We start from the raw sequence: 22,116 nt of genomic DNA on the forward strand, positions 1-22,116 counted from the left end.
TGTGGTCAGAGCCGGCGAGCGCATTGTTTCATGAACTTGCCAGCTCTGATCATGAGGCGGAAGCAAACGTGGGTGCTAGTATGGCTAACAGCCTCTAGTGTCCACGTTTGCTTCTGATCATCGGTCCCTCAGTAACTTCTGAAATTGATTCTTCTAATAGTGCTGAGAAATTATTTAAATCCAAACCACCTTCCTTTAATTGTCTGTCACAGATTCAAGGATAGTGAGCCCTTGGACTGCAGCTGGAGCTGAGACAGACAAGTCACCTGGGCAGGCACAAGGCAGAAGTCAGAACAAGACAGGACTAGGCAAGGAAATACTGAACTAGACAAGACAAGAATAAGCCAGGAGATTAAACAAAGCAAGGAAGAGGTAACAAAGTACAACAGACAAGATAAGGACTGGATCCAAACGAGGCAAGAAAAGCAAGGCAAAGGGCTAGAACTGGAACCCAGGCAGGACAAGGCAAGGCTTGGACTTGATTAAAACTGGGACTTAGACCCAGGCAATACAAGGCAAGGCAGAACAAGGCAAGATATGGAACTAGATTAAAACTGGATCCAGAAAAGGGCAAGACAAAGACAAGGCAAGGACTGGATCCGGACAGGACAAGACGAGATGAGGCAAGGCTAGGCACAACTGGACAAGACAGACAGGCAAGACAGAAGCTAGGCAACAGGAACAAACAGAAGCAATACTATAGACAAGGCAGTAGCCAGACTTGGCTTGGCAGGCACAGGAACCAGGAACAGATACCAGGATCAGACTTGGCTTGGCAGGATCAGGAACCAGGAACAGAGCTTTGGCTTGGCAGGATCAGGAACCAGGAACAGACTTGGCAGGATCGGGAACCAGGAACAGGATTCAGGGACAGACTTGACTTGACAGGGGCAGACTTGACTTGGCAGGGACAAGAACAGAGCTTGGTTTTAAAAGCAAAACAGAAACATGGTTTTGGCTTTAGCAGAAAGCAGGAACAAAGCTTTGGCAATAGCAGAAAGCAGGAACTGGGTTTAACTGTAGTAACTCAAGAGCAGGGCTAGACTAAAAGCAGGAGCCAGAGGTAGAATCAAACTGTAACAGATACCAAGAACAGGGTTTGGCTATAAAGCCAGGATTTCAGGAACAAGGTTCAGAAACAAGACACACAGAAACAAGGCTTTCAGGAACAAGGCTCATAGAAACACAGTAAGCAGGAACAAGACTACAAAGGAGTAAAGCTTCAAGAACAAGGTTTACCAAAGCAAGGCTTTCAGGAACATGGTTCACATTCAGGGACAAGCCTCACAGGAACAGAGCTAAGCAGGAATCAAGGCATGCAAGAACAAAGCCAAGCAGGAACTGGATCTAAACAGGGAACACAAAGACAAGGTTAAAAGACCTCTTGCAAAGGTATGAGAGTTCCAAGGTGCTTTATAAAGGACTTTGCTGATGATGTCACAACTTGGAATGAAGCTTGGATAGCAGGAACACTAGACAGCAGATGCATCAATGCAGGGAAAAAGAAGACCAGAGACGCCACAGAGCCAGATCACTGGAAAAAGATGAGTCTGCACACAGGGGTACAGCAACAGCCGTGACATTGTCTCTCTGGATTATTATTTTCTAAAGTATTTGTAGCGCTTGGCACAAAGTATCTATTCCATGGAGGTACAGCATCAGAATAATATTTTAAAGCTTCAATCAAATACTTCTTAAATAAGTCTCCAGGAGAAATACCAGGGAGTTTAGGAAAATTAAGAAGGATGAGATTTAATCTCCTATTATAATTTTCAAGCTGCTGTATTTTTATGTCTTTAACTGTTGTTACGTTTTGTCTTTACCTGAAAGATAACTTTAAAACAATACAGGAACGTAAGACCTTTGAAGTCAGAATAATCAAATAATCAAATCTAGCCCAATATCCTATATAATAAAACGCACCTCCAACATTCTGAAGCTGACTGCATGGCTGAGGCATTCCTGCTCTCTGTATCCATCTCCTGAATTGACATCACGTACTTCCGGGTTCGTCACAAGCAGAAGTGACCAACCACACGAGGTTTCTCGGCTTCAGAATGTTGGAGGTGCATTCTATTAAATAGGATTGGTCAGTTCCTTGAAGCACAGCCAGAGCTCAGCGTCCTGCACAGTAACGCTCAGACACCAGAGAGAGAGGGGGGGCCTGACACCAGAGAGGGGGGCAGGTATCTCTGTCACAGACACACACACTCTCTCTCTCACACACTGTCTCTCTTTCACAATGTCTTTCTCTCTCTCACTCTCACACACTGTCTCTCACACACTCTATGTCTCACACTGTATCACATTCACTCTCTATGTGTAACACAGTCCCTCACACACTTTCTTGGTCTCATACACTCAGTCTCACAGAGAGTCTGTGTCTCACACACACTGTCTCTCTCGCACACACTGTATCTGTGTGAAACACACTCTCTCTCTCACACACTGTCTCACATATGCACTTGCACACACTCTCATTCTCACACACACTCTCTCTCTCTCTCTCACAGACACTCGCACCCAGACTCACTCTCTCACACACACACACACTCGCACATTCACTCTCTCTCTCACACACAGTCAGTCTCACATACACTCTCTCAAACATACACACTCCGAGGAAAACCTTGCTAGCACCCGTTTCATATGTGTCAGAAACGGGCCTTTTTTACTAGTAAACCATAAAGTTGTAATGCTCTGTTTGTCTCCATGCATATCTACCTGTCTCTCACCCATCCACCTCCATCCTGTTAGACTGTCACTGAAATGCTTTGATGTTTCACTTATATATAATGTCATCTATCAACATTTGCTTATTTCCGATCTGATGAAGAAGGGCAACCTTTGAAAGCTAATCAACAAATGTATTATGTCCAATAAAAAAGGTATCATCTTATTTTCTTTTCCATGCTTTATTTTGTTTTATTTCTATTGATTACCTTTAAAAGTGGACTAACACGGCTACCACACCTCTTTACTTGGTGAAACTGATTAGTACATTCCACTTTCACAGTGTCCACAGTTGTTTCTAATTCTTGGACTTTGGTAGATAAAGTTTTTATGCCAATTGTGGACTCAACAACTGTAGAAGACAAATGCTGAAGTCCCCTCCAGATGTGGTTCAGAGTCACCACTGTAGAGGACGCTGATATTCCTTCGGCTTCTTTGCTGATTACATCAGCAGCCATTCTCTCCAGCACTGCTCCTTCACACACAGGGCCCAAGATCGTGCCTTCCACTTCCTGGGGATCCGCTGGTAGTGCCAGTGATGGCACCAGAAATGGAGGAGGGTTGGAGTTCAGAGGGGATAATAAGACACCCAGCTCCAAAGCGGAGGACACTCCTTCGTCAACTGCCATAGCAGAGCCAACTCTGGCTTTACTTATGGGGGTTCCAATGGTGTATTGGTCCAGCTTCTGCTGAGCCACAGAGAAAGTCCGAGCCGGCAAGGGTACAGCTCTGATTATTCCCTTCCTCTTGGTATGATCAAAACTAATTGCGCGCATAAATTTGCATATTATTAATTTTGATCATGAGGGTTTTAATCCCCTGCACTGTTCCAGCGCTAATTCTCAGCTCAGCCAGAAAGCTGCTTCACACCGGCAGATTCATGCTGCCATCTTGCCGCTCCCCCCCCTATCTATCCTTTTCCAAGTAAGGAAAATAACTCCCCTTCTGGAGTTGAAGTAAACCCTAAGGTACTCTAGCTCTTGTAAGGTGATAAGCTGCTCTTTGCATAGTTTATCGCCCATCCTAGGCGTTCTGAAAGGCGGATCACTGTGGCCACTGTCATCCATCGATCTGTATCCATTTCAGCATGAACCAACCAATCATCCAAGTACAGGTGAACTCAAATCCTCTCCTTGTGAAGGTATGTGGCCACTACCACAATCTCTCTAGAGAAGGTCATGGGGCACTGTTGCTAGACTCAAGAGCAGAGCCCTGAATTGAAAATGTTTCTCCAACACACAGAAATGTAGGAAGAACTCCTCCACTCTCACCTCTCCCTACATTCCTCCCCGGGAACACCATTCACTGGGTAAATCTCTCTTATCTGCACCCTTCTCCTCCACTAACTCCAGACTCTGTTCCTTTTATCTTGCTGCACTATATGCCTGGAATAGACTTCCTGAGCTGGTACGTCAAGCTCCATCTCTGGCTGTCTTCAAATCTAAGCTAAAAGCCCACCTTTTTGTTGCTGCTATTAACTCCTATTTATTTTTGTTACATTTGTACCCCGCGCTTTCCCAATCATGGCAGGCTCAATGCGGCTTACATGGGGCAATGGAGAGATAAGTGACTTGCCCAGAGTCACAAGGAGCTGGGAATCGAACTCAGTTCCTCAGGACCAAAGTCCACCACCCTAACCCTTATTCATTTGTTCAGAACCCTTATTTTATCATCCTCACTTTAATATTCCCTTATCTCTTGTTTGTCCTGTTTGTCTGTCCTAATTAGATTGTAAGCTCTGTCGAGCAGGGACTGTCTGTTCATGTTCAAGTGTACAGCGCTGCACACGTCTAGTAGCGCTTTAGAAATTATAAGTAGTAGTAGTAAGAACTTGTGTCCATCCCTGATCGTAATGTTGAAGTATGCTTCTGCAAGGTCCAATGAAGTCTAAAACTCCCCTGGCATCAACAACAAAATTACTGACTGCAACATCTCCATGCTAAAGTGCAGGACTTGAAGGGAAGCACTGGCTCCAACCACTTGTAACTCACCATCTGACACAGGCTCTCATGGAGCCAGACCCTGGTACCCTGAAAGGGCCCTCCTCATGCTATTTGCCAGGGCCTGCTAACTCTGGGGTTCTTCTACAACTTTTCCAGGGGCTCCCCTTTCAGGAAGAGGGGGAGAGGCTCTCCAGTTACCAATTCAACTGGCATTGTGCCTCCTCAGGCTATACAGGATTTTGTGGTCCAATGAAAAATGGCTGCTGTTTTTTTGCCAAAATTGGCTCAGCAGTGGCTAGCGTTGACAAAATGGAGGGCCCGTCCAAACCTGCTGCACTTTGTGATGTCAGCTCCAGGGTACTCCTTCAACAAAACAAACCAGATGCTGCAGTTGCCCTGTCACGCAAAGGATGGTAGGAGCAAGCAGCACTACTCATTTGCTGGTTTCCACATGCATTACAGTGGCTATCACCCAGCACCTCCTCCCTCTTCGGCTGCTGCAAAGTGCACACCCAGCACACTCCTTGCTCCCAATATCACCTGTCCATTCAGTGGACCAGACAATCCTCCGAAACTTCAACTCCACAGCCTCTTTGCTTTTTTTTTTTTTTAAGAAATGCACTGTCACAAACCACCAGGCAGGGATCTGTGCTGAAAGGCAATGGGGTCCCAACTCAGAGGTTTGGAGGGGAGGAGTAAGAGAGAGAGGGAGAGAAATAAGAAAAAAGAAATCACCTCCTCCAGCCAGCCTCACTTAGAAAGAGCCTATGGGATAAGAGTTTAGAGCCAAGGAGGATCAGACCTCTCTGGGCTCAACTAGGGCAAAGGTTCGTGGACTGATCCCTGAGAGCCAACACTGGCCAAAGGACTCTACCTTTAGTGTTGGAGTACATGGATTGCACTCTAGGGATTCGGGCCTGCAATGAAGAATCCTGCTGCACCAGTCTAACCTACACCATCTGATGAAGGCACAGAAATATTGACATGACCTTACACCTGTAAGATCATTGGAAGAGTTCAGTTTCTTCAGCATCATATACTGGTAGGACAACATAACCCATTGGTCTAGACTAGTCTAGCAGGATGAACATGTTTGTTAGACTATATTGGTCCCTTTTCTTGGATCCTTTGGGTCTTTAAAGCTCATAAAACAGTTGACTTGGAAAATTCTTATGTTGGTCTGATAAAAAGTGTCACAACTTATACAAATTCCTTAGGCTTGTAAAGAATAAATGATTCACTGGTCACTCATCATCTCTTTATTAATGCCCTCAAATTATCGTCCATGAAATTAACTGTGAATGCTTATCTCCAGCTACTATGAATACTTAAGCTAAATTTAACTCATAGCCACGTTTATTTAAAGTGGAAAGGCAAACATATGATTTTTAGCATCCTCCTACATGTCAGTAGACAGCAGCATCAATGTTGGCAATTTTTACCACGATTCTCTACTTTCACATTGCTGCATATTTTACTGGCAATCACAGAGTCAAGGAACTGGTCCCCCAGGCCAGGTTTTAAAGTCTAGGCCATTGACTGACCATAACTTCAGAGAGGCAGGGAAGGTAGAGAAGGAGAAATTGGACAATTCTTCTATTTATGCAAGCTGTATGCTTATATGATTGACTGGGACAATTTTTCCTCTTGAATGAATAACATATTGTTAAAGACTTAATTTCCTGTTCTCTGTTAAAACTAAAAGAACAACCAAATTTATTATACCATGCTGGTTGGTCTCAATAATCATTCTGAGGCTATGGAAAGCAAAATACCAGACTGATAGAAACAAAATATGATCCCTCTCCCCACATACTGCAAACCAAAAGGCGTACATTTACATAAACATATGAAAACATGATTGTACTTTACCTCTGACTGCTGCTGGCACTAGAAATAGTGAAGCCTCTCTACCAGCCTGCTCTCCAGTAAGAGGAAACTTCTTCATTAACACCACTCGTTTTCCTAAATAATCCAAAAACAAAGAAGTAAGGAGAAATTAGGACTTACCTGATAATTTTCTCTTCATTAGTCCTTCCCACTATTCCAGAACTTGTGGGATAGTTGTGTCCATCAACCAGCAGGTGGAGAAAAAGAACTGAAAACTGAGCTTAGACATGTATCTCTCTCTTGACATCCAGTCCAGTTCCTCAGTATTTACATAGAAAAGCAGTAAGGATAATACTCAGAATAAACACAACAACCTTAAGACACTCGCTAACCTAACACTAACCAAATAAGCAAGCATGTATGCACCTCTCTCATCTCTGGACAACTTGTAGAGAACAAAACATACACAGGAAGCACCATGCAAGGTGACAGTTGTTATCTGGCCCATTACTTCGCACCAACTAAACATCTTGGGAGGGCTTCTGGAATAGTGGGAAGGATTAATGGAAAGAAAGATTTTTTTTCTCCTTCCATTACATAGCTTCCCACTATTTCAGAACCTGTGGGATGTGTAATAGTAATCCCAAGTGTGGGTGGGACCCTGGCACTGCCACCCTGAGGACCGAAGCCCCCAAAATGGATTCTGAGCATACCGTAACGCCCACCTTGTAGTGCTTGGCAAAAGTATACTCAAAATACCAACAATCTGGTTGTCTAATTAAGTACTTATATGTATGGACCTCCGCCTGGGTGCTGGTGTGTGCAGTTATTTTCAAATGCTACTACAGCGGTCCTAGAAAAGTTTTGTTTCTTTAAATTTCTTTTTTTTCCTTTTTTGCTTTTATCAATTACCTGGTGACCTATATTCATTCACCTTGCTTTAGTAAAGTCTACAAGAGCTTTAATATGTTAAAGTTTAGTGTTAATATGTTAAAGGGCTGCTAATATTGACGTCAACCAATCAGAACCTTGCATGAAGGATTTTTACAACCGGCGGTCAAAAAGATAAACTATTAAATTATCGTGAGCAATTTTGGATATTTACATTGCGAACAGTGACTCCGAAAGGCCTAAACATGGAATTAGAATAGTCTACTCTTATTTGATTATATTCATTGGTTCTAAAAATCCTTTAAACGCCTAGACACCATCTTGATGACGTTTAGAATTATACCTGTCAGCATGTATGGCAGAGATTAAGTAGCAGTGAGTAACGATATTTATCTTGTTTATACCAATTTGTTTAGACATAAGTACTCATGATTTGAAGTATAATACTGATTTCTCTGTGTAGGAGGGCTGTCCTTGATAAAGCCACTTGTTGGCGAAACATGTCGGATGAAAGAACCCTCTGCAGCCGACCCTACTAAATATGAGCTAAGTTACTAAACTTTAACATATTAAAGCTATTGTAGACTTTAGTAAAGCAAGGTGAATGAATATAGATCACGGGGTGATTGATAAAAGCAAAAAAGGAAAAAAAAAATATAAAGAAGCAAAACTTTTCTAGGACCGGTAACGATATTGGGGAAGCTGTAGCGGCATTTGCATATAACTGCACGCACCAGCACCCAGGCTGAGGTCCATACATATAAATACTTAATTAGACAACCAGATTGTTGGTATTTTTAGTTGTATTGTATTCTGCTTGTTATAGATTTTCCGTTTATTGGTAAGACTCACGTTTGGCAAAAGTATACAGCATCAACCATATCTTCGCCTTCCAAATATTTGCCAGAGACAGTAAGGAAGTCTCCACCCAAGATGTTGCTGTACGCCTTGTAGAATAAGCCCACAAGGCCTGAGCAGCCTGCTTCTCCACAAGCAAATAAGCTGAAGCGATAGTCTCCTTCAGCCGCTATTCTACCCAACCAAGACAGACCCGTTGTGTCCCATCTCTCTAGATCTCTGTAGATAACCTTCAAAAGAGGCGGATAATTAGCTAGGAAGAGATTGGAGAAGTTAGAAGTAATAGTGACCCCCAGATAAACTATACCATCCTTTACCCATTTAAAAGAAAAGGATTGCTGAAGTGATTCCAAGACCTGGTGAGGTATACCAATCGCAAGGGCCTCTGATTTACTCACATTTAATCTGAAACCGGAAATTGCAGAATATAATGACAATGCTTTCAGCAGATTTGGTAAGGAGATTAATGGTTCTGTCAAGCAGAGAAGCACGTCGACCGCAAACAACGCCAATTTGTAGTCCCCGCTTATCCACCTGGATACCAGAGATGTTAGGGTCTGCCCTAATGTACATAGCAAGGGGTTCCATGACCAGTGCAAATAACAATGGCGAAAGGGGGGCACCCCTGTCGAGTCCCCCAAGACAAAGAAAACATCTGAGAATTACCACCATTAACGCGAAAATACGCCCTAGGTGAATTATATAAAGCCTGCATCCACCTACAAAACCCCCCACCTACTGCAAAACGATCCAGCACTTGGAACATAAAAGGCTAATGAACTCTGTCAAAGGCCTTTTCAGCATCTAAGCCCAATAAGCAAACAGGCAGGTTCAATTTTTTAGAAACATGAATCAAATTGACCATTTGACAAATATTATCCATTGCCTGTTTAGGATAAATCCTATTTGATCAGGATGGATTAAGCAAGGCAATACATTTGCAAGGCGGTTAGCAAGAACCTTAGCCAAAATTTTTATATCCGAATTTAATATAGAAATAGGGCGGTATGATGCGCATTCCATCATATCCTTACCAGGCTTAGGAATAATCGCTATCCAAGCTTCCATCATGGAAAGAGGGAATTCATTGTCTATTAAAATCTCATTAACAATCTCTGTCAAAATTGGAGCCAGTTCCCCTCGAAATACCTTATAAAAATCATTGGGTAGCCCGTCAAGCCCCAGTGATTTACCTGTAGGAAGAGCTTTTATCATCTTAGAGACCTTCTCGACTGTAACCCGCCTATCTAGTGCCTCCCTCTGTGCTACTGATAGCTTAGGAAACAAGCATGCCCCCAAGAATTTATTTGTTGCTTCGGGATTTGGCGCTAGATCAGATGTGTAAAGCATTTGATAAAAGGCCTGAATCTTATCTCTGATCTGCTTTGACTTGGTCAACGTCTTGCCCGCCTCATCTCGCACTTTAAGAATAGTCCTATCAACCCTAGATTGTCTTAATTTAACCGCCAAGGCCCTACTCGGTGTATTACTAAAGACATAATTCGTGTGCTTCTGCTGATCATTGAGAAATTGTAGCTGGTCTGAATGTATTTGGTCCAATTTCAGACGTAACGCTTGAATTTCCCTCAAAATATTTACAGAGTGAGAAGATTTATGCCTCTCAGTAAGAAGATTCAATTGCGTTAAACAGCTGGCAACCTTAGCCCTTTGTTGTCTGGCCCTAAAGTTGGCTTTTTGAAGGAAATAACCCCTAGAAACCTCCTTCAACACATCCCAGACAACCCCCAAAGATGGACCCGAATCCATATTAAGCTCTAAATAATCTTTTAAGATCTTTCGGTAACCTGCTAAAATGTCCTCCTCTTTTAACAAAGTAGTATTCAGCGACCATCTCCTCTCCCTCTCCTCCCCACAAAGCGAAGGAAGATAGACCCAAACTGGTGCATGATCTGACAAGGTAGCTGTCCCAATATCTGAAGTCCATCCAGCGTGAGTCAATGAGACGTCGACAAAAATATAGTCAATTCGGGAGTAAGTATCATGTGAGTGGGAATAGAACGAGTAATCCCTAACCCCCGTATGAGAAACACGCCACCAGAAACAACCAAGTCTCTAGCAAACTTGTTCAAGGCCTGAGAAATCATGACATCAACTCCTGAGGGTACCCCTGACCTATCCAATGCCGGATGTTGCGTGGCATTAAAGTCCCCCCCAACAAAAACTTTCCTCGAAGGACAGGATGTAAAATGTCCCACCAATTGGGTCAGGAACCCGCTCTGCGCCTCATTAGGAGCATATATTGAAGCTAAAGTTACTGCCATTTCACCCAACAATACGCTCAAAATAAAAAAATGCCTCTCCCTGTCTCGCTTCGTTTTCACCACCTGATGCTGTACTGAGGAGTGAAGCAGTATGGCCACCCCCCGTTTCTTGGATCCATCTATTGCTGATAAACAGAAAACACAGGGGTATTGAGGATGGGATAAAAACTTTTCGTGGTCCCTGCGCAGATGTGTCTCCTGAAGAAACACCACCAGTGGCTGAAAGTGAATTAGTTCTTTAAACAATTTCTGGCGCTTTTGTGGAGAATTCAGGCCTTTCACATTATAAGACAAAAATTTTAAGCCTCCAGTCATTTCAAACCTCTACCAGGCAGGCACAAAATATACACAGTTAGCCAAGGGAGCCCCCCAATTCCATCAAAGGAACAGTTCAAATTTCCCCAAAGATACCCAAACCAATGCCTTCCCCTACCACCCAACCTACCTCTCCCCCCATCCTAAACCCCTACAAAGTCATACCCCCACCAGACAGAACCATAAAGCCCTGAATGGGAAAACCCAGAAGTACCCCACTTAGATCAAACGGGCCCCAAGCCTATCTCACACACCACAATAACATCCCCCCACTCAAACTTTATTCACCCTATCTCATGTCATCCACCCACCCTTCAGAACCCGTACCACACTCATACTGCCACAACATCAAGTAGCTCTTAAGGACAAATGAAAGAACTAGTAAACCAAGTCAAACTTGTCACCACTTTAGCTGACACCTGCATCTGAGAAACAGGGCAATCAGTCATGACTTGGTTCCCTGTTTCTTGGACTTCTGAAAAACTCTCTTCCACTTCTGCAACTGCGCTCTTGTCTAAGGAGCCAAATCTCCCGGAGGTGCCATCGCTGAAGTCAAACCTACTTCATGCAAAAAGCTCCACGCTTCAGCAAGCCTGCGAAACCTGAGCTGCTTACCACTATACACGAAGCACAAAGCAAAAGGGAAAGTCCACCTATAGGAGATCTTCTCTTTTTGCAGGATTTCCAACACAGGTCTCATCACACGCCTCTGTGTTAAGGTAAACAGACAGATCCTGGAACAAAGACACCCTCGCCTCATTATATTCCAATGGCGGATTTTGCCGCGCTTTAAGCCACACTTTCCCCTTGAACACATATGAAGAAAATCTCACAATTATGTCTCTGGGTCTGTTATCTTTAGATTTCCCAAGTGATCTGTGTGCTCGATCCAACAGAATTGCCTCTGGCTCCAGTTGTTCTCCCAGAATCTTCTCACATAATGATCTCACAATTGTAGGCACATCCTCCATATTAGCATTTTCAGGGACCCCACGGAACCTGAGGTTTTGTCTCCTACCTCGGTTCTCCAGGTCGTCAATTTTATATTGTAATTCCTCAGTCTGTTCAGTTAACTGCAGAAAACGAGCATCCACCGCCTCAGCTCTCTCTGCCTGCTCGTCTGCATGCTCCTCCAGTGCCTCGACCCTGCCCCCAAGCTCGCAGAGATCAAGGCTAATGGCGTTCATATGTTCAAGGATTTCTAATTTCGACGCCTTAATCTCCGCACGGATCTTCTCCAAGCATTTGGCCAGCTCTTTAGAAAAGCCAGTTTTTTGGGGGGAACGCTGCAACGCCACATTTGAAGAGGCAGAATCGGACCCCGATGAACACCCCGGAGCCGGTGACACGTGTCTCAAGCGGCCCTTCGCCAGCTGTCACCGTCTCGTGACTGGGACGCCGGAGTTTTGCTCATAATGTACCCAGACTCAGCACAAGTCCCAAGAAGCTACCCCGATACAAATATGGGATCGGGTGTCCGCAAATGGAGCAATTTTAAAGCAGGGAAGCGCGGAGCTAGGGACTCAAGCATCCATTTAGTCTCGTGACGTCACTGCCGTCATACTGAGCTCCTCTTTAAGAAACAACCTCAGTATTTTCGGATCCTCCTCCTCCTCCTCAGGAGGGGGCTCTCCCTCCTCTAACGGCTCCTTGAACAATTGCTCCTCTGAACTTCACATAAAGATGGAGAAGCAGAGAGCCTCATCTGCCCACTACTGGAGGTCTAAATGAGGTCTCTTAGGGCCCGGAGAGGCAACGGGGTGGGAAACTGAAGCACCTTGCAGCAACTCCTACTGTCCCGGCTTTACTCAACAGGCCTGGTGTAAGAGTAATACAGACTCTAGAAAAAACAAAGATCTCAATGCAGCTGAATGCTCTGTCGGGGCCTGAGGTTGTAAAATGGTGGCTGTGCTCCACAAGTGATCAGACAGAGGCTGTTCCTCACTGCCGGCCCTGCCAGACAGCTCAAAGTCCCCAGCATATTTGGATGCTCCATCAAATCTGAAGACGTACTGCCCAAATGGTTTCCTCCATGTCCCTCAGAATTTCCAGCTTGCATGCACTACAATGCCCCAATGTTAACTGGCAAGTCCCACAGTAGGAACACTGCTTTACTGCCTCCGTGGGAGTCGCCATTTATCCCGACTGTGTACCACGCGGTCCCAAGTAGTAAGTCAGGATCTCTCCCCTGTATCAAGCAGAACTGGCAGCCCTCCAAGTGGTTCTGAGTCAAACTTTAGTCAGACTTACTACTGCTGACTGCCCCCCCCCCCCCCCCAACAAGCTCACAGTCTCCACAAGTCTTACCCCAGATGAGACAGAATCAGGACTGTCTCACGCTCTCCAGTAAACCTCTTTTCTACTGTTCTTGAAGTAAATTCATGGGGCACCAGAGGCAGGGATCTGAAGATCTCCAGATATGACTCTGCAGACTTCAGCCACCCGCAAAGCTCAACTGGGGACCAGATGACCAGCTGTAACAGGAGCAAATCACTCAGAACCAGAGGATGAAAAGTTTGCCCATCTACCTGCTGGAGAAAGAAAATACTGAGGAGCCGGACTGGATGCAAAGAGATATATGTCTCAGCTCAGTTTTCAGTTCTCTACCTTCACCTGCTGATTGAAGGACACAGTTATCCCACAGGTTCTGGAATAGTGGGAAGCTATGTAATTGAATGCAATATATTTTTTTTCACATTGGACAAGAACTCATACTTTTTGAATTTTGTACTAAAAATCCAATATATTATGTTAGTGTAATGGTTCATCAAAAAAGACTGGAGACAGTTTGGCATATGTGCAAACATTCACTCCATCTCTATCATTCCCAAGAAATAGTCCTCCGCCGTGAATAGAAACGATCAGTGGTGTAGTTAGGTGGGGCGCCAGGGGAGCAGCCGCTCCCCCAAATGGAGTTCTGCTGGCGCCTATTTTTTTCGTCCTGTTGCAGTGAAAATGTGCGCCGGCGGAAGTCCGCTCTCGCTCCCCCCGTGCCATCAACTTGCCTCATCGTGGCTCCACTTCTGGAAACGATGTGTACTTGTCGCAGGGAACATCTACATATGTTCGCCTGTTGGGATGCCAGACACTGTTCAGAAGCATGATTTATGCGTATACACACAGCAGATCACCCGGAAACACATAAAAAGTGAAAAGCATTTTTATTGTATTTATTCTTTAATTATCATTCCTAATAAATAGTTCGGCATGAAAAAAGGTAAGTATCCCTAATCTTGTGGTTCTCAATCCAGTCCTCAGGACACACCTAGCCAGTCATATTTTTAGGGTATCCACAATGAATATATATAAGATAGATCTGCATGCACTACCTCCATTGCATGCACATCTCTCATAGTAACATAGTAGATGACGGCCGAAAAAGACCTGCACGGTCCATCCAGTCTGCCCAAGAAGATAAATTCATATGTGCTACTTTTTTTATTTGTACTGTCCTCTTCAGTGCACAGACCGTATAAGTCTGGCCAGCACTATCCCCGCCTCCCAACCACCAACCCCGCCTCCCAACCACCAGCTCTGGCACAGACCGTATATGTCTGCCCAGCACTATCCCTGCCTCCCACCACCGGCCCTAGCACAGACCGTATAAGTCTGCCCAGCACTAGTCCCGCCTCCCAACCACCAGCCCCAGCACAGACCGTATATGTCTGCCCAGCACTAGCCCCGCCTCCCAACCACCAGCCCCAGCACAGACCGTATATGTCTGCCCAGCACTAGCCCCGCCTCCCAACCACCAGCTCTGCCACCCATTCTAGGCTAAGCTCCTGAGGATCCCTTCCTTCTGCACAGGATTCCTTTATGTTTATCCCACGCATGTTTGAATTCCGTTACCGTTTTCATCTCCACCACCTCCCGCGGGAGGGCATTCCAAGCATCCACCACCCTCTCCGTGAAAAAATACTTCAGTCTGAAGTTTCTTCAGGATTAGGGTCTTACATCCTAGGAAAACACTGTTGCAGTAATCTGCATGTGTAAGTACTGTAGATTATACTAGGTTCCGGAAGGTGTCCAAGGGAAGATATGATTTCACGTGTTTTAAAATCCACATCATATTAAACATTTTTTTTGTGATGAATTTAGCATGGTTTTCAAATGCTAAATGGTTGTCAATCGTTACTCCAAGGATTTTTAGGTTGTCAGATATGGAGAGTTTAACGTCTGGGGTGCTGAGGGTAGTCAGGAGGAATGAAGAGTATTGAGATGAAAGGACTAGACACTGTGTTTTCTCTTTATTTAATTTCATCTTGAAAGCACTATTGAATCAACATATAAAGGTAATTATGCATTCACTAGCAAATGCATAATTAACCTATCCATGTCTTTAAAAAAAAAAATATATATATATAGGGAATCATCACACCATTTCAACTGCTAAAATGCAGATATCCATACATTTGTGCACCAGGTTAGAGAGGGAGGCCAAAAAATGACCTAGATAAGTTATATGTTTAAGTCTAGGCCTGCTGAATAACCAAACCTAAACAGACTGTACTGGCACAATCACAGCACAATGCATATATTTGGAGCTCTAGCCATATAGATAGTGTCACTGAATATATGGTGACCACATTGGCTGAGAATGTATACCATCTCTGAAGCCTATACCACAAGACTGCTCCAAAGACATTGGATAAGGGTGTCATAATCCCTTGAACTGGCCCTGACTGCAACACAGAAGTCTATGCTTCCTTTGACAGCTCCTTCTTTCAAGCATTCAGCCCAGCTCAATGGTCCTTGTGCTTCGCATATTCATTGTGGATATTCTAAAACCCTGACTGGCTAGGTGTGTGTCCTGAAGACTAGGTTGAGTCTCCTACCTTAAGGAAACAAAATAAATCATTATATGAACTGAAGATAGCACTTTTTCTTTTATTTAGAGAATGATGGACAATATATACAACACATAAACCTAGCAAATTAAATGGAGAGAGATAATAGAATGGAAGGTTTAAAACATACTATGCATCTGTGTCATCATACCTTGTTTTTAGACAATTGACTAGAAGGGTTATAAATAAAACAAGACAGAAAATGGACGAGCTTAAAAAAACTGAGTAAAAATGCACTGTCAAAACATTAGTCAGGAAAGAGATCAATATGTAGACAACCTGTCTTTTGCTTGTGAATAGCTCTATAGACTTTACAGTACAGCATGATTACAAACTGAGGGAAGGGACATAAGAATCAAACACTTTCTAACTCCTGTTCAAAGAACTATAGTTACACCAAGTCTATCTAAAGGAGGTAGTCCAATCCTTCTATATTAAAACCACAGTTTTTGCATTAATGGATTCATACCTCCTCTACAACCCTTACCCAGTGGTGTAATCAGATGCATGAACTTTTAAGAATGGAGAGACTTTCTGTTGACACTAGGGACAGCAGGAATAAAAGAGATTTCTTAAACTTTGGGACCCCTTTTTGAGCACTTTCACCATGTATGTTCAGCCTTGCCTAATGACCTGGAAATCTAAATATTAGTCCACTCCATTGTTAATCTGTATGACCATCACCTGACTTTTTCTAGAGTGCAGCTGGGTTGACTCTGATCAGCTCGAGTAGGATGGCGTCTGGAGTTTGGTGGCTGGGACGTACATAGAAAGGGGGGGGAGTGGAGAGTGGGAGGGAATTTTGGAGGGATGCTATACTTGAGGGTTGTACATTCTGTTTAGACTCATTTCTTGTAGATGGCCTGTTTGGTATGTCATTGCAGCACATTATATAATGATATATATTGTAATTATTTTGAATCTATTTAATAAAAATAACTACACATAAAACCGCAGTACACTCCAGATCTCCAGAATCTTCAACAGACCAACTTGTGTACTAAGGGTAAAGCATATATCTTACTGCTTTACCCTTAGCACCTAGTACTTTATTTCCTGTTTTTGGTGTCCTGCTATTCTTTTACATTGCACTTCACTTATAACAAAATATTTCCTCTCATTTGGCCAGTCACACACTTTTCAAAATTCTCTTTCTCCAGGGTCGATTTCTCAGCTTTTCACATTGTTCTCTTGGTTTACCCAATTCACTTTAATACCTTCCTATGATAAGAGTCAGCCCCAATTTTGTTTCCTTAACAGTATAAGAAAGGACCAGTATCTTATCAATTTAATATTTTACACGCACAAAAGTTGCACAAACTAAGGTGGAATATGAGGTATGTCTAAAAAAAAAAAAATCAAGTTTCATCTGGAAGCAGCATTTCAAGAATGTTAAATTAGTTTAATTGAACAAGTGTTTTCAAGTTTATTCATACTAGAGCTGTACCAAATAGCATATTTTATTATTCGGCCAAATACAAATAATGAAGAATATTATTAGATCGAACACGAATAATGGGCATTGAGCTTTAACAGAACAAATAATAAAAGAAGCAGCATGAAATCAGAGATCAAGTGTTATTTCGGTATGATTTAGCACAGTAAAGCCCTGGATTATTTGTATTCAAATTTAAATCATTATTTGGTCGAATACGAATAATGTATTCGGGGCCAAACCAAATCGAATGTAAATATTCTGTACAACCCTAATTAATACTGTATATATATATATATATATATATATCTGTACACCCCCCCCCCCCTTTGGACCCTGAAAGAAGTGTTTGTTAGGGCCTGTGATGTGTGTTTCATGCTAGCAAACATGCCTGAACACAACCAGCAGCATAAAGGCTGCAAGGAAGCTCAGATATTGGTCTTAGCATAGATGGAAGGAAACATTATGGAATCAGTGATAAGTTGGTACAGCCATAGGAGCCGGCTCTGTGGGTGCTTGAGCACCCTCAGTATTGAGAAAATTTCTTGTATGTGTCCAGGGAGGGGTTATTTCCATTGAGCTTAGCATCCCCAATAATTTTGAAAAGTTGGCTCCTATGGGTACAGCCAGCATGGGCCAACACATCCAACAACTGGCAGTATGAGGGACCCAACAGCAGCAGTAGGAAGAAGGAAATAGGAGAGTACTGGAGTCGGACACAGAGGGGCAGAGAGCTAGTATTTAATATAGCTCTGCAAATGTTTTGAATAGTTCAGCAAATTATTTAAAAAAATGGAACTACCGACATAAATCTGATGTTTTGATTAAACAGGAGTGAAGGTCATCTACAAAGTCATATATAAACTGAGTAGGTATCCCACCTTTTATGCCTATGTTTGTTGGTGAAAGAGGCTTAGTGGTTTCTGCTACGAAGTCTAAGATTTCCTGCGTTACATCACTATCTCTATGCAGTTTGGTTTCTAACAAAACCTTCTTCTTCTTTTTCTTTTGTCCTTCAACAGGAACCTCGAGTAACAAAATCTGGAAGGAAATGACATAATATTTAAAATAAAAACAAGGCAAGGCGATGCAGAAAAATGTCATACATTTTAAATAGATTATACCTTTCTTCTTGACCAAATTAAAAAGCTAAATAGATTATTCTACATGGGAGATCCATATATGCAATAATAGGGGAAATGCTTTTTCATATCACTATGCATGCTTAGGCTAAGCAGCTCTGTACCTCTCTAAAGCATCATATTTATCAGCCATGCTATTTAATCTTTATTTACAACCCTTATGTAGAGTGCTGAATGATTTGCAAGTAGATTAAAGGATATATGCAGATGATGTGCAATTATTTTTTCCAGTTGATAAAAAGTTTTTTTGACAGGACGTGTTAAGTTGCAGTATTGTCTGGAAAAGATCCAATACTGGATGAGTAAAAATAAACTTCCCTCGCATTTATCTAAAATTTAAATCATGATAGTAAGGCAAGGGTGCGATCATAAAATTTTTGCTCTTGTGAGATTTCAAGATTGTAATGTTCAAATTAAAGATCAGATAATGAGTCTTGGAGTGTTATTGGATTCGCACTTGAATCCGAAGGTTCATGTAGCTGTTGTTCAAACTTTAATTTTTTTTTACCAGTTCTAAGTTTTGAGTAAAATTAAGCCAGGTCGGACTTTCAAACTGTTGTGCAAAGTTTGGTTTTGTCTAAATTAGACTATTAAAATAATTTACATTTGGGTCTTACACAATCATGTTGTAAGGCTTTACAAGTAATACAATATGCTGCAGTGCATTTGCTAGTTGGATTAAATCAATTTGATCATGCTACTGTATTGATGAAAGCGTCATATTGGCTTCCACTGCAATTTAGAGTTTATGCTTATCTTCAAACTCTGACACTGCACTCATATATTTTAAGCAAATGTTGCAGATCTACGACCCAATCCACTCTCTTGAATCTACGGGTTCATGGCAATTAGTGATGCCTTCAATTGCAAAAATTCATTATTCTGACAACCAGAGCTGTGTTTTTTTGTCCATTATTGGGTCTCTATTCTGGAATAAACTGCCTAGCAGCTTGTGTCTTCTGTTACTGAGTTTAAGAGTTGTTTAAAAACACATTTGTTTGTGCAAGCCTATACCCCCAGATTCTATATATGGCATCCAGATTTTTGTGTACTCTCGAAATGCGCACACAAATATAGTAACATAGTAGATGACGGCAGAAAAAAAACCTGCACAGTCCATCCAGTCTGCTCAACAAGATAAACTCATATGTGCTACTTTTTCTGACCTTGATTTGTTTCTGCCATTTTCAGGGCACAAACCACAGAAGTCTGCCCAGCACTAGCCCTGCCTCCCAACCACTAGTCCCGCCTCCCACCACCGGCTCTGCCACCCAATCTCGGCTAAGTTTCTGAGGATCCATTCCTTCTGAACAGGATTCCTTTATGTTTATCCCACGCATTTTTGAATTCCGTTACCATTTTTATCTCCACCACCTCCCGCGGGAGGGCATTCCAAGTATCCACCACTCTCTCCGTGAAAAAATACTTCCTGACATTTTTCTTGAGTCTGCCCCCCTTCAATCTCATTTCATGTCCCCTAGTTCTACCGCCTTCCCATCTACGGAAAAGGTTCGTTTGCAGATTAATACCTTTCAAATATTTGAATGTCTGTATCATATCACCCCTGTTTCTCCTTTCCTCCAGGGTATACATGTTCAGGTCAGCAAGTCTCTCCTCATACGTCTTGTAATGCAAATCCCATACCATTCTTGTAGCTGTTCTTTGCACCGCTTCAATTCTTTTTACATCCTTAGCAAGATACGGCCTCCAAAACTGAACACAATACTCCAGGTGGGGCCTCATCGACGACTTATACAGGGGCATTAAAACCTCTTTTCTTCTACTGGTCATACCTTTCTCTATACAGCCTAGCAACCTTCTAGCTACGACCACCGCCTTGTCACACTTTTTCGTCACCTTCAGATTCTCAGATTCTATCACCCCAAGAGCCCTCTCCCCGTCCGTACATATCAGACTCTCACCGCCTAACACATACGTCTCCCGTGGATTTCTACACCCTAAGTGCATCACTTTGCATTTCTTCGCATTGAATTTTAATTGCTAAACCTTAGACCATTCTTCTAGCTTCTGCAGATCCTTTTTCATGTTTTCCACTCCCTTCTGGGTGTCCACTCTGTTACAAATCTTAGTATCATCCGCAAAAAGGCAAACTTTACCTTCTAACTCTTCGGCAATGTCACTCACAAATATATTGAACAGAATTGGGCCCAGCACCGATCCCTGAGGAACTCCACTACTCATCTTTCCCTCATCCGAGTGAATTCTATTAACCACCACTCACCTTTCCCTCATCCGAGCGAATTCCATTAACTACCACCCTCTGGCTTCTGCCCGTCAAGCAGTTCCTAATCCAGTTCACCACGCCAATCCTATTTTCAGCCTGTCAAGTTTATTCAAGAGCCTCCTGTGGGGAACCATGTTAAAAGCTTTGCTGAAATCTAAGTAGATTATGCCTATAGGACATCCATGATTCAATTCTCCAGTCACCCAGTCAAAGAATTCAATGAGATTCGTTTGACACGATTTACCTTTGGAAAAACCATGTTGTCTCTGACCTTGTAACTTATTGGCTTCCAGGAAATTCACTATCCTTTCCTTCAGCATCGCTTCCATTACTTTTCCAATAACCAAAGTGAGGCTTACCGGCCTATAGTTTCCAGCTTCTTCCCTATCACCACTTTTGTGAAGAGGGACCACATCCGTCGGTCTCCAATCCCACAGAACTTCTCCCGTCTCCAAGGATTTATTAAACAAACCTTTAAGAGGACCGGCCAGAACCTCTCTGAGCTCCCTCAATATCCTGGGGTGGATCCCGTCCGGTCCCACGGCTTTGTCCACCTTTAGATTTAAGTTGTTCATACACACTCTCTTCCGTGGATGGTGCTCTATCCACTACATTCTCATTAGTGCTTTTGCCAGTCAATCGCGGTCCTTCTCCAGGATTTTCTTCTGTGAAAACAGAACAAAAGTATCTGTTTAGCAAATTTGCTTTTTCTTCATCATTATCTACGTAGTGGTTCGCAGCATCTTTCAGTCTCACAATTCCCTTTTTAGTCTTCCTCCTTTCACTAATATACCTGAAGAAATTTTTAGCACCCCTCCTTACATTTCTAACCGTTTGTTCTTCCGCTTTCGCCAGACATATCTCTCTCTTGGCTTCTTTCAGTTTCATCCAGTATTCCTCTCCTTGTTCCTCTTCTTGAGTTTTTCTGTATTTCAGGAACGCCAACTCTTTAGCCTTTATTTTCTTGGCCACTTGCTTGGAGAACCATATTGGTTTCCTTTTTCTCTTGCTTTTATTTACTCTCCTTACATAAAGGTTTGTGGCCATATTTATAGCTTCTTTCAGCCTGGCCCATTGTCCTTCCACTTCCCGTTTGCCCTCCCAGCCCATCAGCTCCTTCCTCAGGTATTCCCCCATTTTACTGAAGTCAGCATGCTTGAAATCCAGGACTTTGAGGTTTTTTTTTGTTACATTTGTACCCCGTGCTTTCCCACTCATGGCAGGCTCAATGCAGCAGGCAATGGAGGGTTAAGTGACTTGCCCAGAGTCACAAGGAGCTGCCTGTGTGGGAATCGAACTCAGTTCCTCAGTTCCCCAGGACCAAAGTCCACCACCCTAACCACTAGGCCACTCCTCCACTTTTGAGTGACCGCCCTCCACTTCAGCTGTCATATCAAACCAAACTGTTTGATGGGCCACTGCTGCCCAGGTGGGCACCCACTCGGACATTTGACACACTATCCCCATTTGTTAGCACCAGATCCAGCGTCGCTCCCTCCCTCGTGGGTTTCGTCACCATTTGTCTGAGCAGAGCACTTTGAAAAGCATCCACGATCTCTCTACTTCTTTCCGATTCCGCAGATGGAACCTTCCAA

General features: G+C 43.1%; 1 protein-coding gene across 1 annotated transcript in view; it reads right to left on the bottom strand.

The window, feature by feature from the left end:
- KRIT1 (KRIT1 ankyrin repeat containing) overlaps positions 1–22,116 on the bottom strand; it is a 196,413-nt gene that overhangs the window by 141,950 nt on the left and 32,347 nt on the right. The window contains 2 exon segments of the mRNA XM_030200232.1: positions 6,549–6,641; positions 18,016–18,175. Coding sequence (XP_030056092.1) covers positions 6,549–6,641; positions 18,016–18,175 — 253 coding nt within the window.

The sequence above is a fragment of the Microcaecilia unicolor genome, chromosome 1 (genome assembly GCF_901765095.1).
Source record: "Microcaecilia unicolor chromosome 1, aMicUni1.1, whole genome shotgun sequence".
Lineage (NCBI taxonomy): Eukaryota > Metazoa > Chordata > Amphibia > Gymnophiona > Siphonopidae > Microcaecilia > Microcaecilia unicolor.